Source organism: Trichosurus vulpecula, chromosome 3 (genome assembly GCF_011100635.1).
Source record: "Trichosurus vulpecula isolate mTriVul1 chromosome 3, mTriVul1.pri, whole genome shotgun sequence".
Taxonomy (NCBI): Eukaryota; Metazoa; Chordata; class Mammalia; order Diprotodontia; family Phalangeridae; genus Trichosurus; species Trichosurus vulpecula.
In genome coordinates, this window is record NC_050575.1 from 48,798,285 (window position 1) to 48,824,692 (window position 26,408).

General features: G+C 38.7%; 1 protein-coding gene across 1 annotated transcript in view; it reads right to left on the reverse strand.

Annotated features, from left to right (window-relative positions):
- The window catches only part of PACS2 (phosphofurin acidic cluster sorting protein 2), a 348,311-nt gene that overhangs the window by 249,917 nt on the left and 71,986 nt on the right, over window positions 1-26,408 (reverse strand). The window contains exon 2 of the mRNA XM_036750543.1: window positions 11,444-11,531. Within this exon, the coding sequence (XP_036606438.1) occupies window positions 11,444-11,531 (88 nt within the window). The remainder of the gene's footprint in view (window positions 1-11,443; window positions 11,532-26,408) is intronic.

Consider the following 26,408-nt stretch of genomic DNA (forward strand, 5'->3'; position numbering starts at 1 on the left):
TACACACCAGTTTGAGGTAGAGGTATATTAAATTCAATAGGGAACTAATTATACAGGGAAAGATGGGAGAGAGACTGGGGAGAGGGGTGTTGAAGATATTAAGAGAAAGAATAATGGGGGTGCCACAGAAAGTAAAGGACTGGGGTACCTATCAATTGGGGAATGGCTGAAAAAAAGTATGGTACATGAATATAATGGAATGTTACTAAAACAATAAGGCATGTTCAAAGAAATAATTGCAGAGAATCCTGGGTAGCATAAAGTACGAAGAACCAGGAGAACAATTTATTGAAGAAAAACAAATATGAAAGATTTGAGAACTCCGATAAAAGCAATGACCAGCCATGCCTCCAGAGGACTTATCCTGAAACTTCTTACTTCCTCACAAAGATGCGAATGGCTAAAGGTGAGAGACATTTTTTAGACAAAGTCAATGTGAGGAATTTTTTTGCTTGACTATGCTCATTTGTTAAAAGGTGCTTTTTTTCTTCTCTTATTTAAATTAGGAGTTAAATTAGCTGAAGGGACAGCAGAGTTACCAGTACTGAGACTCCCCCCAAATAGGCCTACTGAAACATTTTTTAAACTGCACAAAATAAGGGAAGGAAGTTCAGAAGAGAGAATGGACAAGCAGGGCAATTTTAAAAGTATTAACATGAAATCTATTATATGCTTCTTTTAAAAACAAGTGGCATGGAAGAGTCACAGTTTAATATACACTCATCTTTTTGTGTTCTTCAACGTATCCAGATATGCTTATTTTGATTTTGTTCAAACTGTATACAGCACTATGCCTGGTGACTGGTGCTTATTGACTTCACTTGACAACTACGTCTATGCAGATAATTCCCAAATCACTATCCCCCATTCTGATCTCTTTTACCACCAGACCTATGTCCTTGTCTATCCCACCAAAGCTTCAAAATGAGATCCAAAATTCAGATTTTCTTGCTTATTTAGGGGAGTCTTTCTGACTTGAGAATTTATGTAAAGTGATACTTCTTTTCACCCAGACTTCCAAGTTTGAAAAATATTATATTTGACTCTTTTCTTTCCCACACTTCTCATACTGACTTAGTTACCAACCCCTATTGATTATATAAGTCAACAGACAACTATAACAGCCTCTTTACAGGTATTATCAGCTCTCTACATTTTCTAATGGAGCTTTCATATTATTAGCAGTCTAATTTTCCCTTTGCCTAAAGTAAAAATATAGTATCTTAGTCTCTAGAGCAGAAAACTATCTTATGAGGCATCCATCTCCACTCTTCCTTCAAAGCCTGGCTCAGATACCAACTCCCCAAAGAAATCTTTCTGAAAAATGACTGTTTTGTCAATATCGGTCAATACCACAGCTGTGCTCTCTGAAGCACAGTCTGAACTCTTGGCAGTATAGTTCAAGTAAGGACCTCAGTGTCGGGTACCTTATCCTGCCAAATGATCTTCAGAATCTTCCTAAGACAATTCAAATGGAAGCGATTCAGTTTCCTGGCATGGTGCTGGTAGACTGTTCAGGTTTCACAGGCATACAACAATGAGGTCAGCACCACAGCTCTAGAGATCTTCAGTTTGGTAATCAGTCTAATACCTTTTCCCTCCCGTATTTTCCTTTGGAGCCTCCCAAACATTGAGCTAGCTCTGGTAATGCATGTGTCAACCTCATTATCAATGTGTACACCCCTGGAAAGTATACTACCAAGGTAAGTGAACTTATCCACAGCATTCAACACTTCTACATTTATTACAACCAATGGTTCCACATATGGATGGTGTGGCTGATGGAGCACCTGTGTTTTCCTGGTGTTGATTGTTGGGCCAAAATTAACACAAGCAACAGAGAATTGATCCATACTTTGTTTCATCTCAGCTTCGGAGGCTGCACTGAGTGCACAATAATCTGCAAACAGAAAATCATGCACTAACACTCCCTCCACTTTGGTGTTGGCTTGCAGCCTTTTCAAGTTGAAGAACTTCCTTGTAGCTGACCTTGATGTCGTGTTCATCCTCATTTAAAGTTTTTGACAACATGGCTGAAAACATCATGCTACAAAGCATGGGAGCAAACACACAACCATGTTTCACTCCATTAGTGACTGGGAAAGCACAAGAGTGCTATCCATTATCTTGAAACAGGACAAGCATGCCATCATGAAAATGATATATAAATGCTGATGAATTTCTCAGAGCAACCAAATTTTGACATGATTTCCCATAGGTCCTCACAACTAACAGTATCAAAGGCCTTGGTGAGATCTACAAACATTCTGTACATACCTCTGTTCTGCTCCTGGAATTTCTCCTGGAGTTACTGGGTAGCAAATACCATATTGACTTTTCTTTGGCCCTTCTGAAGCCATACTGGCTCTCAGGTTGATGACCTTCTTCCAAGGTGAAGGATTAGCCTATTAAGGAGGACTCTGGCAAGAATCTTGCCAGCAATGATTAAGAGAGCCCCCCATGATTGTCACAGGACAATCTATATCTTTTGCCTTTATAGAGATGGACAATGGAGGCATCCTTGAACTCCTGGGGGGTAACCTCTTCCTGACACATAATCTGGAAAATTTCAGTCAGTTTTTGTATGAGCAATGGACCCCCTACCTTGTAAATCTCAGTTGGAATAGAATCAGCACCAGGTGCTTTGCCACACTAAAGGTGCCTAACAGCATTCAAAACCTCTTCTTCAGTTGGAACTTCAACTAGGGAGGCACTGACTTTGACCTGAGGTAAACAGTCAATGGCTTCAGCATTGAATGACGATAGTCTGTTGAGAACACTAAGGAATTTCCACTCATCTCTCAAGGATCAAATGCTTATCATTAATCAATGTGGTTCCATCAGCACTGAGTACTTGAGATGCACTATAGGTCTTTGGCCCATAAATAAGTTTCAGGGTATCATAAAAGTGCTTTGTATTGTTACTATCAGCATAAAACTGACTTTCATCTGCCTTCTTACTGAGCCAAGAATCCTACATCTCTCTAAGCTTTGCTTATACTTTACTTTTGATGGAATTAAATACTGTCTTCTTAGAGCTGGATGAACAATCCTGCTGGTAAACTCTGGTGAGTTCCTGTTTCTCATTTAGCACCTTCTGTAGTTCCCTATCATTTTCATCAAACTATTCTTGGTGTTTGTGAGTATTCTGACCCAGGTGTGCAAATGCAGTGCTATATAGCAAATCTCTGAGAGCTAGCCACTCCTTTTGTGCTCCACTGTTGCCAACTGTGTGTTGGCTCAACTTTCCCTCCAAGTTAGCAACAAACGGTTTCCACTCAGAGAAGAGCTATAATTTGTTGACATTAATTTTTCTGGTAGTCATTTTGCCATGAGGACAGTACTTTTATTGAATGTGAATATTTAGCTTGGAGAAGATAAGTCTATGATCAGGCCAGCACTCTGCACTACACACTGCCATCATCACTCTCACATCCTGTCTCTTCTTACAATCACACAGTCTATTAAATGCCAATGTTTGCATAAGAGTACATCCACAAGATTTTATTGCGTTTAGATAAACAGAAGACAGTGTTGGTGATGAGGTCATGAGATGCACAAATCTTCAGAAGTAAGGGATCATCACAGTTGCTGTTTCCAACTCCATTCCTTCCTAGGACTCCCTGCCAAGTCTGGTAGTCTGGGCCTACTCTAGCATTAAACTCACCCAGAATTATAAGCTTATCCTCTTTTGGCACATTGATGATAAGTGTCTCCAAGTTTTCATAAAATTTTTCTTTGACCTCATCAAGATTTGTCATGGTGGGAGCATAGGCACTGATGATGGTGGTGTGGCAGTTCACATTGTCATGAGCCTGCTGTTCATTCCTTTTGGCAGGCATACAAGCTTGTTGACTAGATTAGTTTTGACTGCAAACCTACACTAGCTTGACAGTGCTCCCCTTCACCAGAAAAACGTGTAGGTAGCTCCAGCTTCAGTAAGCTGGCCTTCACTTGCCAGCCTCATTTCACTCAGGGCCGCTATTTGGATGCTATAATTCCTGAGTTCTCTTGCAACAAGAACTGTTCATCTTTCAGGTCTACTGGATTTTGTGCTGGCTATAAGTGTGTGCACATTCCATATGCCAATGGTGAATGGAATTGCCTTTGCAGACAGTTTCATACTTTTTCTGTGTTTCGACCACAGAGTGGTACTCCCCGGCTGCCATGGTAATCAGGCGAGGCTTGGGTAAGCAGACAATTTTTAGGGCACTTTTTCTAGCCCCTTCCTCACACCAGGAGGTGAGCAGTGCAATCCGAAAGAGGTCGCTCAGACACCCAGGGGCTGTCAAATCCCATTGCTGCTTCCAGTGAGAAGCAAAACGAGTACACATAGTCGAAGGTCTAAAAAATGCACACAATAACTTGTATCAATCAGCTCTGTAAGGAGGTGGGTAACATATAGGTACTCTGGAGACAAGGCTGGTCTCTGCATTGATCAGAATTCTTAAGCCTTTAATGTTGTTTTTCTTTATACTGTTGCTGCCCCTGTATAATTTTTTTTCTGGTTCTGCTCACTTAACTCTGCATCAGCTCATGAGACCCAAGTTTCTCTGAAAGCATCTCTTTCATCATTTCTTATGAGGTTGAACTATTCTGTTACATTAATATACTATTATTCAGTCATTCACCAAAAATTTAAGAAGCAATCTAAGAAATCACTTTGTAGTTTAGTTCTTTTCTTTTTCCCCTCTTCCTACTTGTGCCCTTCAGTATCAGAAAGTTTTATTTATTTGCAGCTATTTCTTCACCGGTATCATTCCCCCTTTTATGTCTTCCCTTTCTCTATCCCTGCCTCCCCCCTCCCGTTGAGTTCAATGTACTTCTACACCAAATTCTTTGTGTATATATGCACATATATATTGTCTCTTGCCCAATTCAGATAAGAGCGATGATGCCCACTGCCCCCAACTAATCCTTCATGTGTATGTAGTATTCTTACATACCCCACTTGTAATAAAAGTTCTACCACCTTTTTCCTCCTTTCAGAATTAGTGTATTTCTTTAAATTTTTAGAATAAAACCAATCCACCCCCAGAATCTCTGTTTTTCTTATTTATCTTCTTAAATACCCTTTGAAGATACTAACGTTCTAAGGGGACTTTTCTGTTTTTTTTCACCCTATTAGAATGTTAGCACAATGCCATCACAAAGTTTCTTCCAAATGCTTAAATTTACATTTCTAGTTTCCCTGTACTTTTGTGTTTGTATTTTAAAGTACTTACTCAGCTCTGTACGTTTCATCAGAAATATTCCTTTAAACTGAACCAAATTTATAGGAATACAAGTCATTCCCCAATTGAGAAATGGTCAAAGGATATGAACAGGCAGTTTTCAGAGGGAGAAATTAAAGATATCTATAGTCATATGAAAAAAATGCTCTAAATCATTACTGATTAGAGAAATGAAAATCAAAACAACTTTCAGGTAGCACATCTCTCCTGTCAGATTGGCTAACATGACAAAATAGTAAAATGATAAATGCTGGAGAGGATGTGAGAAAATTGGAACATTGTTACATTGTTGGTGGAGTTGTGAACTGATCCAGTCATTATGGAGAGCAATTTGGAATTTTGCCCAAAGGGCTATAAAAATGTGCATACCCTTTGACCCAGCAATAGCACTTCTAGGGCTATACCCCAGAGATCATACAAATGGGAAATGGACCCATATGTACAAAAATATTTATAGCAGCTCTTTTTGTGGTGGCAAAGAATTGGGAATCAAGGGGATGCCGATCAGTGGGGGAATGGCTAAACAACTGTGGTATATGAATGTAATGGTATACTATTGTGCAATAAGACATGAGGAGCAGACCTGGAAAGAACTTATATGAATTGATGCTGAGCGAGGGGAGCAGAACCAGGAGATCATTATACATGATTACAGACACACGTTATCTGTAAAGACTAACTTTGATAGACCTGACTCCTCTCATCAAGGCAAGGTTCAAAGACAGCTCCAAAAGACTCATGATGGAAAAAGCTATGCAAATCCAGAGAAAGAGTTATGGAGTCTGAATGCAGATTGAGGCAAACTATTTGCTCTCTCTTTTTTTCCTTCTATTTTGGTTTAGTTTCTCCTTTCCCATGATTCATTCCATTGGTTATAATTCTTCTTTACAACTGGACTATTATGTAACTAAGTTCAATGTAAAGGTATATGTAGAACCTACATTGGATTACATGCTCTCTTGGGGTGGAGGTGGGGAGGAAGAGAAAATTTGGAACCCAAAAACTTGTGGAACTGAGTGTTGTAAGCTAAAAATAATATATATATATATATATATATAGAGAGAGAGAGAGAGAGATATAGATATAGATATATGTATATGTATGTGTATACATATATCTATATATATAAAGAAATATTCCTGTAAAAGACCATTTTCGTATCCTGTCAGACTACATTCAATTTGCAGTAAGTTATTCTTGATTATAAGGTTATATATTCTCCCTCCTGAAATACCGTATTCCAAAAATTACTCTGGTTTGCAGTCAAGCTGCCAGGCCCTGATTTTGATCCCTTGACAGTTAAAACTGCTTCTACCTGAATGCCTATAGAAAATCTAGATATTCTTCTGTTTGTCCTAATATTTCATATTTTCTTAGAGGGTTATTGATTTGCATGGTATATCCTAGTTTGCAGGGAATTTTTTCCTTGGGCAAGGGTTTCATCTTTCTCTCCTTATCTATTTGAGAAAAAATATTCCATTCTTCCTGATAGGGGCCTATGCCAGGGCCAGGAGGTGAGGAGCAAGAGCATTCTCACCATGAGGGACAGTCAGTGAAAAGACACAAAGTCATGAGGGAGAGGGCTGTGTGTGAGTAGAAGAAAGAGGGCCAATGGCATATGACCACAGAATACTTGGAGGGAAACAAAGCATAAGAAGACATGAAAGATAAGAAGGGGCCGGGTTATAAAAGGCATTAAAAGGCAAAAAAAAAATGTGTATTTGATACTGGAGGTAACAGGGAGCCAATGGAGTATAGTAAGTGGTGGGGGAAGAGGGGAGGTTATGGTCAAACCTTCACTTTGAGAAAATCACTTTGGCAGCTTAGTGAAGGATAAGTTGGTGTGTGAGAGACCTGAAATACAGAGACAACTAGAAGGCTATTTTGATGACTTGCACCAAGGGGCAACTGTGTGAATAGAGAAGAGAATGAATACAAGAACTGTTGTGAAGGAAGAAATGACAAGATTTAGCAAAAGACTGGATATATAGGCTGGCTGTAAATGGTGAGTCAAAAATGAAACTGAGATTGTAAACCAGATAGTGCTACATTTAATAATAAAGAAGTCCACCTGGGGGAGGAAGGATGAGGAGAGAGACTAAGAGCATTCTGTTTGAATCCAATAGATAATCGATTAGTGAGGTAAGACTTAGATCTGGGGATCATCTATGTAGAGATGAAAACTGAACCCATGGGACCTGATGAAATAAGCTAAAGCAAATTGTACAAAAAAAAGAAAGAAAAGACAGAAATTTGGGAGCATGCATATTTTGGAGATGTGGCAAAGTATGAAGAACCTGAAAAGTCAACCGATGAATAAGACTGTTAGGAGAGCTAAGAAAATGAAGTGTCATGAAAATCCAGAGGAGACAGCATGCAAGAAAAAGTGATCAACAGTGACTAAATGTTACAGGGATCAAGAAAGATGGAGACTGAGGGCAATTAAAAAACCAATGATAACACTGGAGGAAATGGTTTCAATTGAATGATGAATTCAGAAGCAGGTGTACAGATATTTTAGAAGAAAGTAAGAGTAATTTGAGGCATAGGGAATAGGCGACTTTTTCAGAGTTTAGCAGACTTTAGCTTGGTCGGTTTAGTTTAGCTCAGTAGGAAAAATAGAGAAGATTTGTTATCAGGATAGTAGAATCAATTAAGAGTTTTTAAGAATGGAAGAGACAGGAGGCTGAGCCAAGATGGCAGAGTAAAAGCAGGGACTTGCCTGAGTTGTCCCCCAAACCCTTCCAAATACTTCTAAAAATATCTCCAAACAAATTCTAAAGCAGCAGAACCCAGAAAAAGGAGTGAAACAAATTCCCAGCCTAAGACAACTTGGAAGGTCAGCAGGAAACGTCTGCTGTACCAGGGTAAAAGAGGAGCAAAGTCTAGCACAGGCTGTGCCAGTGCAGACTGATCCCCAGCAAACACAGAGCAGGCCCAGTGGCGACTGGCAGCAGTGGCAGTTTCTAGAGCTCTCAGTCCACCAAAGACAATCTGGAAGGTAAACAGGAAATGTCTGTCCTATCTGGGTAAGAGTGGAGCACAATCAAGTGAAGGCTGCAATAGCACAACTTAGGCCCCAGCAAATCAGGAGTGGACCTGGGGAGCCACTGAGTCAGCAGCAGTAGCAGCTGCATCTGGAGCTCTCAGCCCACAGATGGTAAAGGGGGTCAAACTGGATAGAATGAGATTAAAGGGGTCTTTTTGCTAACATTGGGGCAGGACTCTGTTGCTTTGCCCATATTCAGATCTGGGCTGCAGTCCTGGGTGCCAGTCCCAGGGCAAAGAGGAGTACTAGCACACAAGAGCTTGTAGCTGCAATGAAGTGGGACCCTCCTCATAGTTCCAGGGAAGAAAAGCCCTTCTGGTTACTTACACACCAGAGCACAGGCCAGGAGAGTAGTAAACTTAGATCATACAACTTGGAAGAAATGAAAACTTATAGGGCCCTAGAAGTATTTCTGAAAACAGACATACAAAACCTCTGAAGTTTGGAACAGTGCCTCCACCCTGGAAGCAGAGCCACATTTTAGCAAAAGGTTAAAAGTCAAGTAATAGGCTGCGAAAATGAGCAAATAACAGAAAAAAACCCTGACTATAGAAAGTCACTATGGTGACAAGGAAGATCAAAACACATACTCTGAAGAGGACAACAAAATCAAAGCTCCTTACATCCAAAGCCTCCAGGTCACAGAAGAGTTCAAAAAGGATTCTGAAAATCAAGTAAGAGAAGTAAAGGAAAAATTGGGAAGAGAAATGAGAGTGATGCAAGAAAATCATGAAAAAGGGGTCAACAGCTTAGTAAAGAAAACACAAAAAATACTGAAGAAAATAACACCTTAAAAATAGATTAGGCCAAATGGTAAGAGGTCCAAAAAGCCGGAGAAGAATGCCTTAAAAAGCCGAACTGGCCAAATGGAAAAGGAGGTCCAAAAGCTCACTGAAGGAAATAATTTCTTAAAAATTAGAATGGAAAAAATGGAAGCTAATGACTATATGAGAAATCAAGGAATTATAAAATAAAATCACAAGGATGAAAAAATAGAAGACAATGTGAGATATTAACAATTGACCTGGAAAATAGATCCAGGAGACATAATTTAAATTTGGACTACCTGAAAGCCATGATCAAAAAAAAAGCTCAGACATCAACTTTCAAGAAGTTATCAAGGAAAACTGCCTTGACATTCTAGAATCAGAGGGGAAAATAGAAATTGAAAGAATCCACTGTTCACCTCTTGAAAGAGATTTCAAAATGAAAACTCCCAGGAATGTTACAGCCAAATTCCAGAGCACCTGGGTCAAGGAGAAAATACTACAAGCAACCAGAAAGAAATAAGTCAAGTATGGTGGAGCCACAGTCAGGATAACACAAGATTTAGCAGCTTCTACATTAAAGGATCAGAGAGCTTGGAATATGATATTCCAGAGGACAAAGGAGCTAGGTTTACAACCAAGAATCACTACCCAGCAAAACTGAGTATAATCCTTCACTAGGAAAAATAGACATTCAATAAGATGGAGGACTTTCAAGCATTCTTAATGAAAAGACCAGAGCCGAATAGAAAATGTGACTTTCAAATACAAGACTCAAGAGAAGTATAAAAAGGTAAACAGGCAAGGGAAATCATAATGGACTTAGGTTTAAACCGTTTACATTCCTACATGGAGAGAAGATATTTGTAACTCATAAGACCTTTCTCATTATTAGGGTAGAAGGAGTGCATATAGACAGAGGGCACACCTGTGAGTTGAGTATGAAGGGATGATATCTAAAAAATAAAATTAAGGGGTGAGAGAGGAATGTACTGGGAGAAAGAGGAAGGGAGAGGTAAAATGGGATAAATTATCTCACATAAGAGGCAAGAAAAAGCTTTTACAGTGAAGGGGAAGAGGGGGAATCATCAGAACTAGCTCAAAAAGGGATATTGAAATTGGATACTGAAATCTATCTTACCCTACCAGGAAAGTAGGAGGGGAAGGGGATATGAGAAAGGGCAGGGGTGTGTGTGTGTGTGGGAGAATGATAGAAGGGAGAGCAGAATGGGGGAAGGGATAGTCAGAAGCAAAAGACTTTTGAGGAGGGATAGGATGAAAAGAGAGAGAGAGAGTAGAACAAATGGGGGTCGGGATAGGATGGAGGGAAATACAATAAGCAACAGTAACTTTGAAAAAAAATGTTGAAGGAAGTTTCTCTGAGAAAGGCCTCATTTCTCAAACATAGAGGACTGAGTCAAATTTATAAAAATAAAAGCCATTCCCCAATTGATATATGATCAAAAGATATCATCAGTTTTCACATGAAGTAATCAAAGCTATCTATAATCATATGAAAAAATACTCTAATTAACCAATGAGTGAAGACATGCAAATAATTCTAAAGTACTATCTCATACCTATTAGACTGGCTAATAGAACAGAAAAGGTAAATATTGGAGGGGATGTAGGAAAAATGAGACATTAATGCCCTGCTGGGTGATATCACCAACCATTCTGTAAACTCATTCAACCATTGTGTAGAGCAGTTCAGAACTATGCCCACACTTTGACCTAGCAATGCTGCTAGGTTTGTATCCCAAAAGAGATTAAAAAACAAAAATATTTAGAGCAGCTCTGACACATAGTAAATGGTTAAATAGGCTCTTGCTGACATGACTATTTGATGAGGCAAAATGTAAATGTTGATTTGTGTTTTATCATACTGTGAAATTTTCAAGAATTCTATAAATCAGTCCTTCAAAATGACTTGTGGAAAGACATATCTAAAGGTATGACTAGACTGTCAGTTTAAAAAGTTCTATGTCAAGTAGGACAGTTTCCTTTCAGAATAATAATAAATTAATAAAAAATTGTTTCTGGCAGGCTAGTGTCTATAACATTGAGTACTATTTTAACGTTGAGTAATATTTTTCTTCAAGAGTTAGAGCGAAAGTAGTGCAGAACTTGAAAGGATGAAACCCAATCACAATCCAACACTGGTACCTGAAATTTGTGAGACCACGGATTAGCTTCAGTTTTCTACTCCTGTAAAACAGAGATAATAAAACTTGCAACACCTAATGCAGAAGACTACTGTAATTAAAGTATTTTGTAAAGCTGTATAATGGGAAATTATCATAATTTTTATAATCCAGTTGTTTTTATCTACCTAGTTAAGTCAAAGGCCTTACACTGATAATCAAGTGGCTTTTTTTTTTAACAAGTATTACCTGCATTTTGACTGCAATTACAACTGAGATGAGTTCCTTTTCCAATTCCTTGAAAACGACCAGCTTTTTTAAGGTCAGGCTGCATAACCTGAAAGCAAGAACAAATAAATGGTACTTACTTTACTAGTGATCTAATAAGGATATAGCAGGCTACTTTGATTATGTAGAAATTGAATGAGAGGTGCCCAGAGAAAACACAAATGAAGAAGACTCACACAAGGAAAAGACCCAGCTAGACTAAACATTTTTATCAGGATACAGAAATTTAAGTTTTATTTGTTTTCTTAACTATTACTACCAAAAAAAAGTTATTAAGTACCTTACTTCATATGTTATATACAGAATTAGGTAATCAGTTGTTCACCTAAGATTTAATCATATGCCATGGGAACAAAAAAAGGAGAGGATACAATAGAAAATGTCAAGCTCTTTACCAGGGAGACACAAATATATACTCACACAAAGTAGGCATAAAAATACAAAGCAATAATGTATTAAGTATTGGTTTGTAAATTATGAACACTCTCATCTCCATCACCTCATCAGATTGCCTGACATTTCTGACCGTAATCCCACATCATTTCATCTCTACCTAAAACTCAACACTACTAACTCTACTTGTCAGCCTCATCAACAATCTTCAGACCCTCCTCTCCTCAGTACCTTCTCAGGCCATTCACTCAGCTCTGACTTTCCCTTCCTTCCCAATTTCCACTGGAGAGTTAATAAATTTAAACCTACATTGCTATCTAGTTTCAAATCCCTCATCCTCCCTTTTCCTATCACTTCTTATCCCTTGCTGTTTCAACAATCTGGCTAGCAGCTGTTGTGGGGGTGAAAGACCAACACAAGCCCAACAACAAGAATGCTACCAGCATGCTGTAAAAGCACAGGTTCTTTTGATCTGCTTCATGAAGGAAAGCAGCGTTAAAGGGGTTAACAAGCTTACTTTAATCCAGCATACAAATACCATTCACTTAGTTCAGGGGAAAAAGCCAGCACCCTGAACTAAGGAGCAAATTACGAACAAATTACAAACATCAACAGACAGACCTTGTCTGATTCAAATCCCAATACATAGTTACCAGAGTTTAACAAAGTCCCAACATCTGGGTTATGAGCTGGAGGGCTCTTAGCTACAGCTGCCCAGAGTCTCCGCACCACCTCAAGACACCACGAGTGAGAGCACCTAAACAAATTACAAACATCGACAGACAGATGAAATATAGATTCAGAGTTACCAACATCTAGGTTCAGCCTGGGAGCTCATAACGAGGGCTGGCCCAGAGTCACTCGTGCCACCACTGCTGTGGGTAAGAGCTCCAAAGAAGAGAAAGCCAACCCCTGGTTTTATATCTTTTTCAGGGTCAGGGGTGAGTCACACATGCGACTCACCCACGTGACCTAGAATCCTCACAAAGAGGTGACTTAAATGCACCTGGTCTAAAAGCCTCTGCTGTCCCAGACATGTCACTCAAACTCATGTGTAAACTAGGCCCTCCCCTGAGGCAAGGAGGCACCAAGGACACCCAAATCTAATCAAGGAAACAAAGGCCAAACTCTTCAAGGGAACTTAGTTGAACTGAGTGCTAAGAGCCCATTTTGCTTACCAACACACTTCCCAAACCTCAGCCTTTGATCCTACCATCTACATCCTCTACTGCTGAACACAGCTGGAGGGAAGTCTCACAATCATGCTTACTTGCTACGTTACAATTCATGTTATCTCATATCAACTGGGCCTTCACTGCATGCATCAAGGCAATATTTTTTATTCCTCCTAAAATGATTCCAACCAAAGTTATTCCATCCTCTCCTCAGGCCTCCCAAGCTACCCTGTGCCCTACTCTCTAAGCTTAATACTTTACCTCTTAATTTACTGAATAAAAGGAAACAACTCAAGTGAGCCTTTTTATCCCCTTTTCTTCATCTCAAAACTCCTTATGTTATCTCCCACTTTTCTCTTCCCAGTTTACAAGAGATGTGATGACTTAGAATGACAAAGATCTAGATTCAAATACAGCCTCGGACACTTACTACTTGCCTGACTTTGGGCAAGATATTTAACATTTCTGGGCTTCTAACCTCCTTTCCAGTTCTAAATTTATGAATATGATAATGACATGGCCCTTTCTGAGTACAGCAAGTGAGTGATGGCCAGCAGAGTACAGAGGAGTGGAGAGAATGGAAGTCACAGAGAAGATGAAGAACACAGTTAGGGACAGTCAGGTATTTGGAAAGATGGGATGATAAAAGACACCTGTGAATGATTTCAAGTTTAAGGGTATTACTATGTCTATGAGTAGCTGAACAGAATGAAGAAGTAGGTCATGTGAATTGAGTTGAGCTGGTCATGTGAACTGAATTGTGAAGTTAGAGCATTTGAGGGAATGTGTGTGTATGTGTGTACATACACATACATACATATATGTGTGTATTTCTGTGTGTATGTGGGGTGGACAGAAAGAGTGGGAGCCAAGCACTTTATTCACTGAGGAAGGAAGGAAAATGTCAAGGCTCAGTAAATAAAGTAAATAAAGTCTGGATTGAGTGATAATATTTTTTTTAGCATGAACCTCAAGGAGGAGAAGTTTCTAAGTGATGGCAATAGATGGAAAAAATAGAAGTGGCAAAAGGGAGTGCAAGGAATATTCCAATTCCCTGAGTTAGGGTTTTGAGAAAAAGAACAGCCAGTACTGGCTAGGAAAGCAGTGTCACTAGAAGGGAACCAAATAGTTTTGATGACTACTGCTTTATAAAATAGTCTGAGATCTAGAAGTTCTACTCTTCCTTCAATCCTTTTTTCTTCCATCATTTCCCACCAGTGTATTTATCTTTGTACAATTCCTCCATCATTGACTGCTGCCATCTTTAATCACTTCAGCCAATTTGCAGGGTGTGAGGTGAAACCTAAGGATTGTTTTGATTTACATTTCTCTTATTAGTGATTTAGAGTGTTCTTTCATGTGGCTAGTAATACTTTGAAAATCTTTTGAGAACTTTATGTTCATATGTTATGACTACCTATCTATTGGGGAATAGGTCTACTGTATATATGTATTTATAGACACATACACCTATATTACTTATTCTTACAAGTAAAATTTTATTCAAAGATTTTTCCCATTCCATTAAATCCCTTCTTTCCCTAGTTACATTAATTTTGTCTGTGCAGAAGCCTTTCAGCTTCATGTAATTCAAGTTAACAATTTTTATCTCTATCTCTTTTTTGGTCAAGAATACAACTCCTATCCATAGCTGTGAGAGGTACATGCTCTACTCTTCTGATTTAAAAAAAAAATCATCTTTAATATTAAGGTCACATATCAATTTAGAATATGTTATAGAATAAGGTATAAGGTGTTAATCTAAGCCTAATGTCTGTCACATGGCTTCAAAGTTTTACCATTAGTTCTTATCAAAGAGAGTTCTTGCATAAGTAATTTTTTTTTGCTTTATCAAATAACTGACTGTTGAATTCTAATGAATCTATCTTTGCTTTCTTTAAACCACTATCAGAAGGTTGTGATGATTGCATACAACAGTTTGAGATCTGGAAGCACTGCTACCCCTTCATATTCCTACTTCTAGTCATCATTTCTCTTCATATTATAGATCTTTTGTTTTACCAAATAAATTTTGCTGGTATTTTTATTAAGTTGTATAAAGTATCCCTTTGATAATCTGAATGGTATGACATTAAAAGATTAAATTAACTTTGGTAGTAGTCACTTTTTATTATGTTGGCATGGCCCAGCCATGAGCACTAACTATTCCTCCGGCCATTTAGGTTATTAAAAAAAAATTCTTTAAGAAATCTGTGTAATTTAATCTATGTAAATATTCTGTGTGTTTTGGTAGACTACTTCCCCAGATACTTTATACATCCAGTAGTTATATGGAATGAGATTTTCTTTTTATTACTGCCTCTTGGGGTATATGTTACTGTGATTTATACTATCATATTATCAGTAAAGAGGAAGAATTACTTCCTAATTACCTATCTTTATGTTTTTAATTTCTTACTCTTGTCTTATTGCTGTTGCTAGCATTTTCAGAACTATATCAAGTAACAGTGGACAGATTAGAATCACTACATCAATCACTGCATGTGATGCTTGCTTTTGATTTTAGATAAATATTTTTATGGTGTTAAAAGTAGAGTTTTGTAGCATAAATGGATGTTGTACTTTGTCAAATGCTTTTCCTTCATCTTTTTCATATAATCATTTGGTTCTGAATGTTTGTTTTTAATATGATTAATAATGTTCATTATTTTCCTAATGTCGAATCTTCTTTGTTTTACTGAATAAATACAACTTGAACTGATATTCACTAATGTACTGGCATACAGATCTTCTTCCTGTGTTTTTTTTTTCCCATAACAGAGAAAGTATTTAGCTTATCTGGTTTAGCTGCACCCCAAAAATTTTGGCATGTTGTTTCATCATTGTCATTTCTTTTCACATAATTACTGTTTCTGTGATTTGCTCCTTGACCATTCATTATTAAGGATTTAAGGTTAAGTCACCATTTGAGTCTTTTTTTTTATTTGTGCTCCTTGAATCAATCACTATTGTTATGGCATTGTGGTCTCTAAAGGATAGATTATTTCTGCCTTTTTAATATGTTTGCAACATCTCTGCCATTATAAATGTAAAAGTTCCTAATGTAAAAGCTTTGTGTATATATACATACATGTAGTTTTTCTTTTTAGTCCCATTTAGAAGATTCTGTGAATTTTCTAGCTCTAGTATCTCAAAAAAAATTTTTTAGTTCTATATTTTCCTTTTTGTTTATCTTTTTGTTAGACTTCCAAAAGTGAAAGAAGGGGCAGCTAGGCGGCGCAGTGAGTAGAGCGCCAACCCTGGGGTCAGGAGGACCCGAGTTCAAATCCAGCCTCAGACACGTGACACACTTACTACCTGTGCGACCTTGGGCAAGTCACTTAACCCCAACTGCTCTTCCCTCTCCCCTCAAAAAAAAAAAAAAAAAAAAAACGAAAGTGAAAGAAGAACAATGAACTCTGTGTCCCTATGGTCTTCATGTAGCTCAGTTGATGTTTCCTTTATGAATTATGATGCTACAGTATTTGAAGCATAGAAATTTAATACTTAATATTAGTTGATTGTGATCAGAATTCAAATCAGACCTCAGATACTTATTTGCTGTGTGAGGATAATAAAAGCACCTACCTCCAAGGATTTTTGTGTGGATCTGATGAAACAATAATTATAAACCACTTAGAACAGTGCCTGAAACAGAGCAAATCTTATAGAAATGTTATAAGTATCTATGGTTCCTTTTAGAATGCTTATTCCCTCCTCCCTTCTCCCACTTTTAGCATAATAGTTCCCCGATTTCTTTTTGTATTAGAATGCTTGCTTTTGCTTTGTCTGATAAGCAGGATTTCAACTCTTTTTTTGGTATTCACTTCAGGCATGTTTGTTATTGTTCAGCCATTCAGTTGTGCCCAATTCTTCATGACCCCATGGACCCATGGGGTTTTCTTGGCAAGGATGTTGCGGTAGTTTGTCATTTTTTTCTCCAGTGGATCAGTGGGTCATTTTGTCAGGCAAACAGAGTTAGTGTCTTACCCAGTCACACACTCAGGAAGTGTCTGAAACTGGATTTGAACTCAGGTTTTCCTGACTCCAGGCCCAGTGCTCTATCCACTGAGCCACCAACTGACTCTGCTTCATGTCATGCATAGTGATTTTTTTCTGGCCCCTCATTTTTGTGTGTATGTCTTTGCTTTTTAAATGTGTTTCTTATAAATGACAGATTCTTTTTCTTATCTAATCTCACTTTTTCATGTTATTGAATGATTTAATGCATTAATTTTAAAGTTAGGAGAGTCAGGTTCATACTTTTCTCCATTTGTCTCTAATATTGCTTTTCCCTTTCAAATTATAATTTTCCCTCCTCTAGGGAACAAGGACAAAGCTAATTAGAAGGAATTCAACAGAGATAAAGGCAAAGTCCTACCCTTAGGCACAAAAAACTAACTTTACTAGTCTAAGATAGGAGAAGAGGCATCTTTAGAAGGTAATTGTTGAGAAAAAAATTAAAAATTTTAGTTGACTCTGAGTGGGATGGTGAATACCTCTCATAAAATCTGAGCCTCACCTTTCCTGTAAATTGAGTGGGATGAACAGAGGTGGTGACATTTCAGGATGGCTCAGGGCTTCTGATTGACAGCTGGGCCTAAGTTTCAAGTTGTTAAGAATCACCTGACCTATAGGACCTGTAGGAGTCTGAAACTTAGAGCAGCCTGACCCCCGCCTCGGCAGGAGCCTCACCAAATAAGGAAAAAAGTGTTCTTAAGAGTTGGCATTGTCTAAATTAGCGTTTCCTTGTCCCTGGTACCTGGAGTAGATTTCCACATTTAGATTGTGAGCCTGAACTCCACCAATGAGAATAAAGGTCAGTGGTGGGTGGGGGTTGTTTGCATGAGGAGTATATAGCTGGGATCTGCCCTCTGGGCATCACCCCTCCCGACTGACTGTCTGTTGGTTGGGAGACCCCCCCTTTCTCCCAAGATCATAAATAAAGACTCCTTTTTCTCCTTTTTGCTTCTTGTAACTAAAATGGCCTTTGTCTTCTTTGAGTGACTCAATTTATCTCAGTGAGCCTTACTAGGTGCTAAGCCCCAGGCCCAAATCCCATTAGGTGTTAACCTAATCCATGTGGATGTGAACCTCCCAGGCATGTGGCATGATCTCCTCCTAAGGGGAGGGGCCAACTCAAGAACCAATCACCAGCGCCTGAGCTCTGGTGATTCAGATGATGTTTGATGTCTGAAGCTCTATAAGAAGGGAGGACAGAGCCATTTGCTCGGGGCTCTGGAGATGGTGTTGATGAGGAGACTCTGGGCAGCTGTAGCTAAGGAGCCTTCCAGCTTGTAAACCCAGATGCTGAGACTCTGTTGAACTCTGGTAACTATGTGTTGGGATTTGAATCAGACAAAGTATGTTGATGTTTGTAATTTGTTTGCATTTTGTTTTGAAGTTCAGGGTGCTGGCTTTTTCCCCTGAACTAACTGAATGATATTTGAATGCTGAATTAAAAGTAAGCTTGTCAACTTTCCTTAATTAAGCAGATCAGAAGAACCTGTGCTGTTCGCAGCTTTCTGGGTACTGGCTGTGGGTGAATCTTATACCCCCACAGAAGCTGCTAGCCGGGTTGTTAAAACACTTCTATGAGAAGTCTCTGGATATTACTTGAATTGTCTCACAGAACTTCAAGCTCCATCAGTTAAAAAGAATGATTTGTGGCATTCAAAAAAAAAGGCAAAGAAATCTCAGGATACCCCGACCTAATCCTTCAGGTATGCCACACACTCCTGAACCCCCAAGCAGTATGGTACACAGAACAAGTGGTTAGGAGAGCTAGGTACAAAATACCGTAGTCATCTTTAATCCCTTCCAGGGAAATTGTCTTTTACTCGAGGAAAATTCTCCTTTTTCTATATTCCCATACTGACGGTTTGGTCCTTGTTTGCTTAACCTCCTCGCCAGGTTTATCTCCTCCAGGGAAGGAGCCATCAACTTCCAGATGATTGCACAGGCTATATAGCCCTTGAACAGGACCCACGGAGAGAGGGACAGCTCTACATCCCTTGCCAGCAGGAAGCAATTTCAGAAGTTGAGACCTTCGCCCCTTACCTCAAAGGAATTTGGTTCCCACTTGTTTGCAGGTAAAATGATGAGGTTTAGACTGTGTGAACCCGCTTGAACTCCACTCTGAATCTTCCACCTCATCTGGCTTTTCATGCCCAAATAGCCTCATCTAGCCTTCCATTGTCTGGTTACCTCTGGATTGCCTTCTGGCCAGTTCCCTCCCTTGATTCTATCAAAATATCTATACCCAAGTCAGTTACTCTATGGTCTGTCATCTCCAGGTAGCCTTCAGCTATTTCCCAACGTGGAGTCTGACCTCACCACAGTCACCCCAGTCCTCCCTAAACCCCTCCCCCCAATCTCCCTAGACTACTTGACTACCCTAGATCCCTCCCACAACCTTTATGTATATAAGATCCATCTTGCCTCCATGAAGGTGCTCAGATTCAATCTAGCTCAGCTCAGATTAATTTGGCCCACTGGCATTAGCATCACAAATGCTCAGGCTCCCTAAGAGTTTACCCAATATGGTGAATCTTTAATAAACTTTGTTCTTCTCTTTGGCTGTAAAAGGATTGAGTCGAATTTCTGAGAGCAGGACCCACTGTATTGGTATTTTGGGCTCTTGAGCACCCCTAAACCTCATCAGGCTACATTAAGAGGAGCATGGCTTCCAGGAATAGAGGCGTGAAAGCCCCATCATATTCTGACCTCATCTGGACTATCATGTTCAATGTTGTGCACCAAAGTTTAAGAAGGCTATTAATAACCTGAAAGCTATCTGAAGGAGGGCAAATGGGCCTTCAGTCAGTGACATGAGGACCGGCTAAAAGAAATGGTCACGTTTATTCTGCAGAAGAGAAGACTTTGTTGGGGGAGTCTTAATATCATAGACATTTTCAAGTATCTAAAGGGCTGTCATATGGAGGAGGGATAAGACTTGTTCATAATGCTATATGATCCACTAATCACCCATACTATGTGTTTTCTATGACAGTCATACTGGTGTAGTGAATGGATAAACAGACATAGAGCCAGGAAGACTGGATTCAAGTCCCATCTCTTACACATCCTCATTATGTGGCCAAAACACCTAATCTCTCAGTACTCTAGGGAAATATCAAAGCCTATTAAGTTGCAGCAAATGTACTAACTTGCACTGGTAGAAGGTATTTCCTTATCCAGAAACACTCCATATTAATGCAATCATAGATCTAGTCTTGATCCCAAACCTATTGCTAAATACCGGGCACTATGGAACAAAAACTAGAAATGAAAAACAAATCAGTTCTTTCTCTTAAGTCCATATTTTAACAGAGAAGACAAAAGTATACATTTAGGTACATATAAGGGTATGTGTGTATGTGTGTGTGTATGTACATAAATGCATGTGTATGTGCACATGGATGTATGTGTGTGTGTGTGTGTGTGTGTATATATATATATACATATATATTTATTTATACGGACAGATGGAATATATAGGCTTTTAAAAAAAGAATAAAGTAGGTTTAAGGCTTCATGTAGAAGGTGGCATGATCTCCTGTATAAAGAAAACTAGAGACTTCAAGAAGAGGTGGTAAAAATAGGAGCATTTCAAGAAGGAGGGACAATTAGTAAAGGCACAATGACAGAAAATGGGAAGTATGATATGTAAGGAAAACAAATGTAGGCCATTATGACTGGCTTACACAGTGTGAGTGGGGAGTAACTTGTATCAAGAATTGGAAAGGTAGCAAATGTCTTACTTCTCTCCATCAGCCACCCAGGTAAAGAAGCTGACCTAAGCCAAGTTCAGCTCCCTCTCCAACCTATTTGAAATGGAACACTTCAATAATCATGAGTCACCTGCTATTACCCATTTCTCTACTTTAATAATCAATCACCACCCATTTAGAAGAAAACTTTCCCTTAGATCTCTTCCTCTCATTGTCATCCCCATCTCCTTTAACTCTAACCCTCCATAGTTGTTTCACACTGTGTGCACTCTAAAATTCCTCTTCCATAGTGAACAAACTCACCAATTTTCTCTCACAATACTAATACACACTGAGACCTGGCAACCCTTGTACAACAGCACAAAACATGCCCTCTATAAAACAGAAATGCAAGGAATCTAAAAGAAATATGGCAACCAAAAAAGACTCAGATGATAAAATTTCCCTAGAAAAAAGGAAGGAAAACTAAGAAAAATATATAAATGTGGATACAGACGTATGGCTATATGAATATTTATATGTATAGATATATATTTATAGAAATATATAGATATATACATATGTTTTAGAGGTTTTTTTGTACAAAAAATGATGGGATAGGTCAGTGTGTGTGCATGTGTGTGCGTGTGTGTGTGTGTGTGTGTGTGTGTGTGTGTGTGTGTGACCAGTGATCAGGATGAGGGAATGAGGAAGAAAGGAGGGACAGTGAAAAAGAAGATAAGAATATCAAATAAGGAACATTAGCATTAATCATATTCCTTTTCTTCCATCACCTTCTTCTCTGTGATGGAGTTCAGTGGGGGACAAATAGAGGATTATTAAAGGAGGAAAAAACATATTAGCCAGAATAACTATAAAAATAAACAGGATGAATTCACTCATAAAATGGAAGAGGATAACAAATTTGACTACAAAAATGGAATTCAATTTATTGTTTACAACAAACTTGAAAGACAAGTTAAAATTGGGACATGGATCAAAGCAACAGTACGAACAAACATGGTTAAAAGACATCAATGGGGAAACAACATCATACTTAAAGACTCTATAGACAAAATACTACAATTTAACATGTATACTGATAACATGGTACCAAAATAATTAAATGAAAAGTTAATTAGATTTAATTAGATTGAAAGAGGAAAGAGAAAGACAATAATAGATTTAGGGGTTTCAATGTACTTCCTTTTTCAGAACTAGATAATTCTAAACAAAAGACAAACAGTGATAAAAGTTAAGAACCTATACAAAAAATCAGAAAAGTAAAATTTGAGAGACTTCTGGAAATCAGTAAATAGGAATACAAAATAATATAATTTTTCTCAGTTGTGCATAGAATTTTTACAAAAACTGACTCTGTACTAAAAGACTTAAAAATTCATAAACAAACGTACAAAAGTTAAATTGAGTGTCAACTATTTTAAAGGAGACAGTGTTTCATTTCTGGTTTTGAATCCCCAGAAGCTAGCAGAGTACCTAGTACACAGTAGGTACTTAATAAACACCTAAAAAAAAATCAGTAGTGTGAAAGAAGAATAGGAGAAGAGTAGGATTTCAAGCAAAGAGACTAACAAGAAATATTTCCCTGCTAAATGCACACTCACGCTATCACACAGTCACATGAAATACTGTCTTCGTGCTTCTAAACTCTAAAGTGCTATCTAAGTCTCAGAGACCAAAGTGACTATAAAACCCTTGGCAAAGATATCTATGTCTATACACACACATGCACACACACACACACACACACACACACACATATATGGATATGTATATATGATTCCTAAGCAAAGAGGCTTATACATAATTCAAATTGGCTGATAAGAAAATACAAGAAATAATTTCTGGAGATAAACAGGTAAAATATGGAGATGGGAAATTAAAATGTAATTTGTTCTCAAGAGGGTTAAAGCCAAAATAAAAATCTACAAAGCAAGTTTTTTTTTTTCAATCCCACAGAGTACTGTACAACAAATGAAGAGAAAAGGGGTAAAATGATAAATTTATTCTATTTTATACACACACACACACACACACACAGAGAATACCATTTTATCTGTTTATCTGTTTTCTAAAGCTCAAGAACAAAGACGTTATCTAAACAAACAAATTCTATTCCCCATACATGCAAACACTAGGACAAAAAAAGGGGTTTGTTTTCTACTAAGACACTTTCAAAACATTGTTTCTAAGATGAGCAAATCTCCTGCCTTACCTTTATAACAATTTTTTACGAATCACGATAAGGGCTTTTCTCTAAAAACAAAACAAAGTCTTAAAAATAGAATCCATTTGTTCTCCTTGCATACCACGACACTTCAAACAAAAAACAATGAAAATTTTTGCCACACAATATAAAAGGGAGTTGATATAATGTAAAAACCACACATAAAACATAATCAGATTCCTTTAAAAAAACACCACAGATTTGATATAGACTCCTCAAAAGAATTTTGAATGACCAAAAAACAAACGTGAAACCCAATCAGAACAACCCAGGATCTGTCAACTTCTACATTAAGAGATCGAAGGGCTTGGAATGTGATATTCCAGAGGTCAATGGAGCTAGGATTAAAACCTAGAATCACCTACCCAGCAAAACTGAGCATCATGCTCCAAGGCAAAATATGGATTTTCAATAAAATAGAGGACTTTCAAGCTTTCTCAGTGAAAAGACCAGAGCTGAATAGAAAATTTGACTTTCAAACACAAGAATCAAGAGAAGCATGAAAAGGTAAACAAGAAAGAGAAATCATAAGGGTCTTACTAAAGTTGAACTGCTTTGTTTACATTCCTACATGGAAAGATGATGTGTATAATTCATGAGATCTCAGTATTAGGGTAGCTGAAGGGAAGATACACACACACACACACACACACACACACACACACACACACACACACATAGACAGAAGGCACAGGGTGAGTTGAATATGAAAGGATGATATCTTAAAAAAATCAAATTAAGGGATGAGAGAGGAATATATGGAGAGAGAAAGAAAGGGAGAGATAGAATGGTGTAAATTATCTCACATAAAAGTGGCAAGAAAAAGCAGTTCTGTGGAAGGGAAGAGGGGGCAGGTGAGGGGGAATGAATGAATCTTGGTCTCATCATATTTGACTTGAGGAAGGAATAACATACACACTCAGTTGGGTATCTTATCCCACAGGAAGGAAGGAAGAAGCAGATAAAAAAGGGGGAATGATAGAAGGGAGGGCAGATGGGGGAGGAGGTAATCAAAAGCAAACACTTTCAAAAAGGGACAGGGTCAAGGGAAAAAATTGAATAAAGGGGGACAGGATAGGAAGGAGCAAAACATAGTTAGACTTTCACAACATGAGTATTCTGGAAGGGTTGTACATAATGATACATGTGTGACCTATGTCGAATTGCTTGCCTTCTTTGGGAGGGTGGGTGGGTGGGGAGGGAAGAGGGGAGAGAATTTGGAACTCACAAGTTTTAAAAGCAGATGTTCAAAAAAAAAAGCTGTTTTGGCTTGCAACTGGGGAATAAGATATACAGGCAATGTGGCATAGAAATTTATCTTGCCCTACAAGAAAGCAAGGGAAAGTGGGACGGGGCTGGGAGTGGGGTGACAGAAGGGAGGGTTCACTGGGAAACAGGGCAATCAGAATATATGCCATCTTGGAGTGGGGGGGAGGGCAGAAATGGGGAGAAAATTTGTAATTCAGGGGGGCGGAGCCAAGATGGTGGCTGAAAAGCAGGGACTAGCGTGAGCTCCCCACCGAGTCCCTCCAAAAACCCATAAAAAATGGCTCTGAACCAATTCTAGAACTGCAGAACCCATAAAACAGCAGAGGAAAGCAGGGCTCCAGCCCAGGACAGTCTGGAAGATCTCTGGGTGAGGTCTACCCCACACAGAGCTGGGAGCAGGGCGCAGCAGAGCCCAGCATGGGCGGCGCAGACCAACCAGACCAGGAGCCGGGCAGAGTGGGCCCTAGCGCCCTGAATCAGTGAGCTGCAGCAGTTACCAGACTTCTCAACCCACAAACACCAAAGACAACAGAGAAGGTTAGTGGGACATGCTGCAGGAATGGAAGGAGTTCGTGGTTCGGCTACCGCCCCGGGGGCAGCGGAGGTGGGCCACGCTTCCGGCCCCAGGCCCACCTGGTGGGAGGAATTAAGTGGCAGATCAGAGCAGGAGTGCACAGCCTGCTGAAGATCTAAGTCCAGTCCGGGTTGGGGGTTCTTGGGGAAGGAGGAGTGCTGGTGTGGCAGAGCTGGCGCATCCCCCCAATCTTGGAACATAGAACTCTTTAGTCTACAAGCAGTCATAGCCCGCTGAAAAACTCAAGGGTCAAGTTAGTTGGTTGGGAATATGGCCAGGTAGCGAAAACTCACCCAGATTCAGTCTCAGATTTTGGAATCTTACTTTGGTGACAAAGAAGACCAAAACATATACACAGAAGAAGTCAACAAAGTCAAACAGCCTACAACAAAAGCCTCCAAGAAAAACATGAACTGGTCTCAGGCCATGGAAGAGCTCAAAAAGGATTTGGAAAAGCAAGTTAGAGAAGTAGAGGAAAAATTGGGAAGAGAAATGAGAAGGATGAGAGAAAACCATGAAAAACAAATCAATGACTTGCTAAAGGAGACCCAAAAAAATGCTGAAAAATACACTGAAGAAAATAACACCTTAAAAAATAGACTAACTCAAATGGCAAAAGAACTCCGAAAATTTGTAATTCAAAATCTTGTGGAAATCAATGGGGAAAACTAAAAATATTAAATAAATAATAACAGAAAAGGTGCAAAAAAAAGAATCTAGTTGGTTGGAAAAAAGGAAGGGCAAAGTGATATATTCAGTACATCAAGAAGTGTTATAAACAGAACAAGCTTTTGGAATTGGTCAAGCTCTTAGGGGTACTTTTACTTAGGAGAAATGTCTCCTCTTCAGAGCTTTATTTCACTTTTCCTGCGCTCATATTTTCAGTTGTTGCTGTCCACAAGAAAAAAGGCCTAATTTTTTGTTGAATGTGACATTTTAGGCTTTAATGGTATGGATTTTGAAAAAATATTTAAGCCATTGATATTTAATATTCTGAACTTTGGGAAAATGTTTAAGCTATTAATAACATTATAGGAAAATGGCACCTACCATTAAAGCCTGTTAGATGAAATAACTCCAAAGACTGGGAACTCACTGCCTCCAAGGGTAATTCATCTCACTTTACGACATCTTGAAATATTGAGAAATTTTCCTTAATATCCATGTGTATATACATAAATGAGACACAGATATACAGCTAGAAGGAATGTTAAAACATTATATAGTTGATAGTAGAGCTAAAATTGTGAAATAGAGGAAGCATGCGAACAAAACCTCCACCACACTCTCCTCCAAAAAAAATTTAAAATAACATATCAAATTGTATTTTGGAGCAGCATAACCAACAAAAGATCAGAGTGAGATACTTTTTCAATCCAAGACAACTCAGGTGGTCAGAAGGAGAAATGTGAGACAAAAGGGTGGTGGCTAGCTCAAAGCACATATGGCAGCAACACCAGATTTAGTCCCAGTAGAAAACTGAAAGAGATTATAGCAGAATTCTGTTCGAGCACTGGGTGAAAGACCAGTGGCTTTCTGCAAACTCCATTCCTGA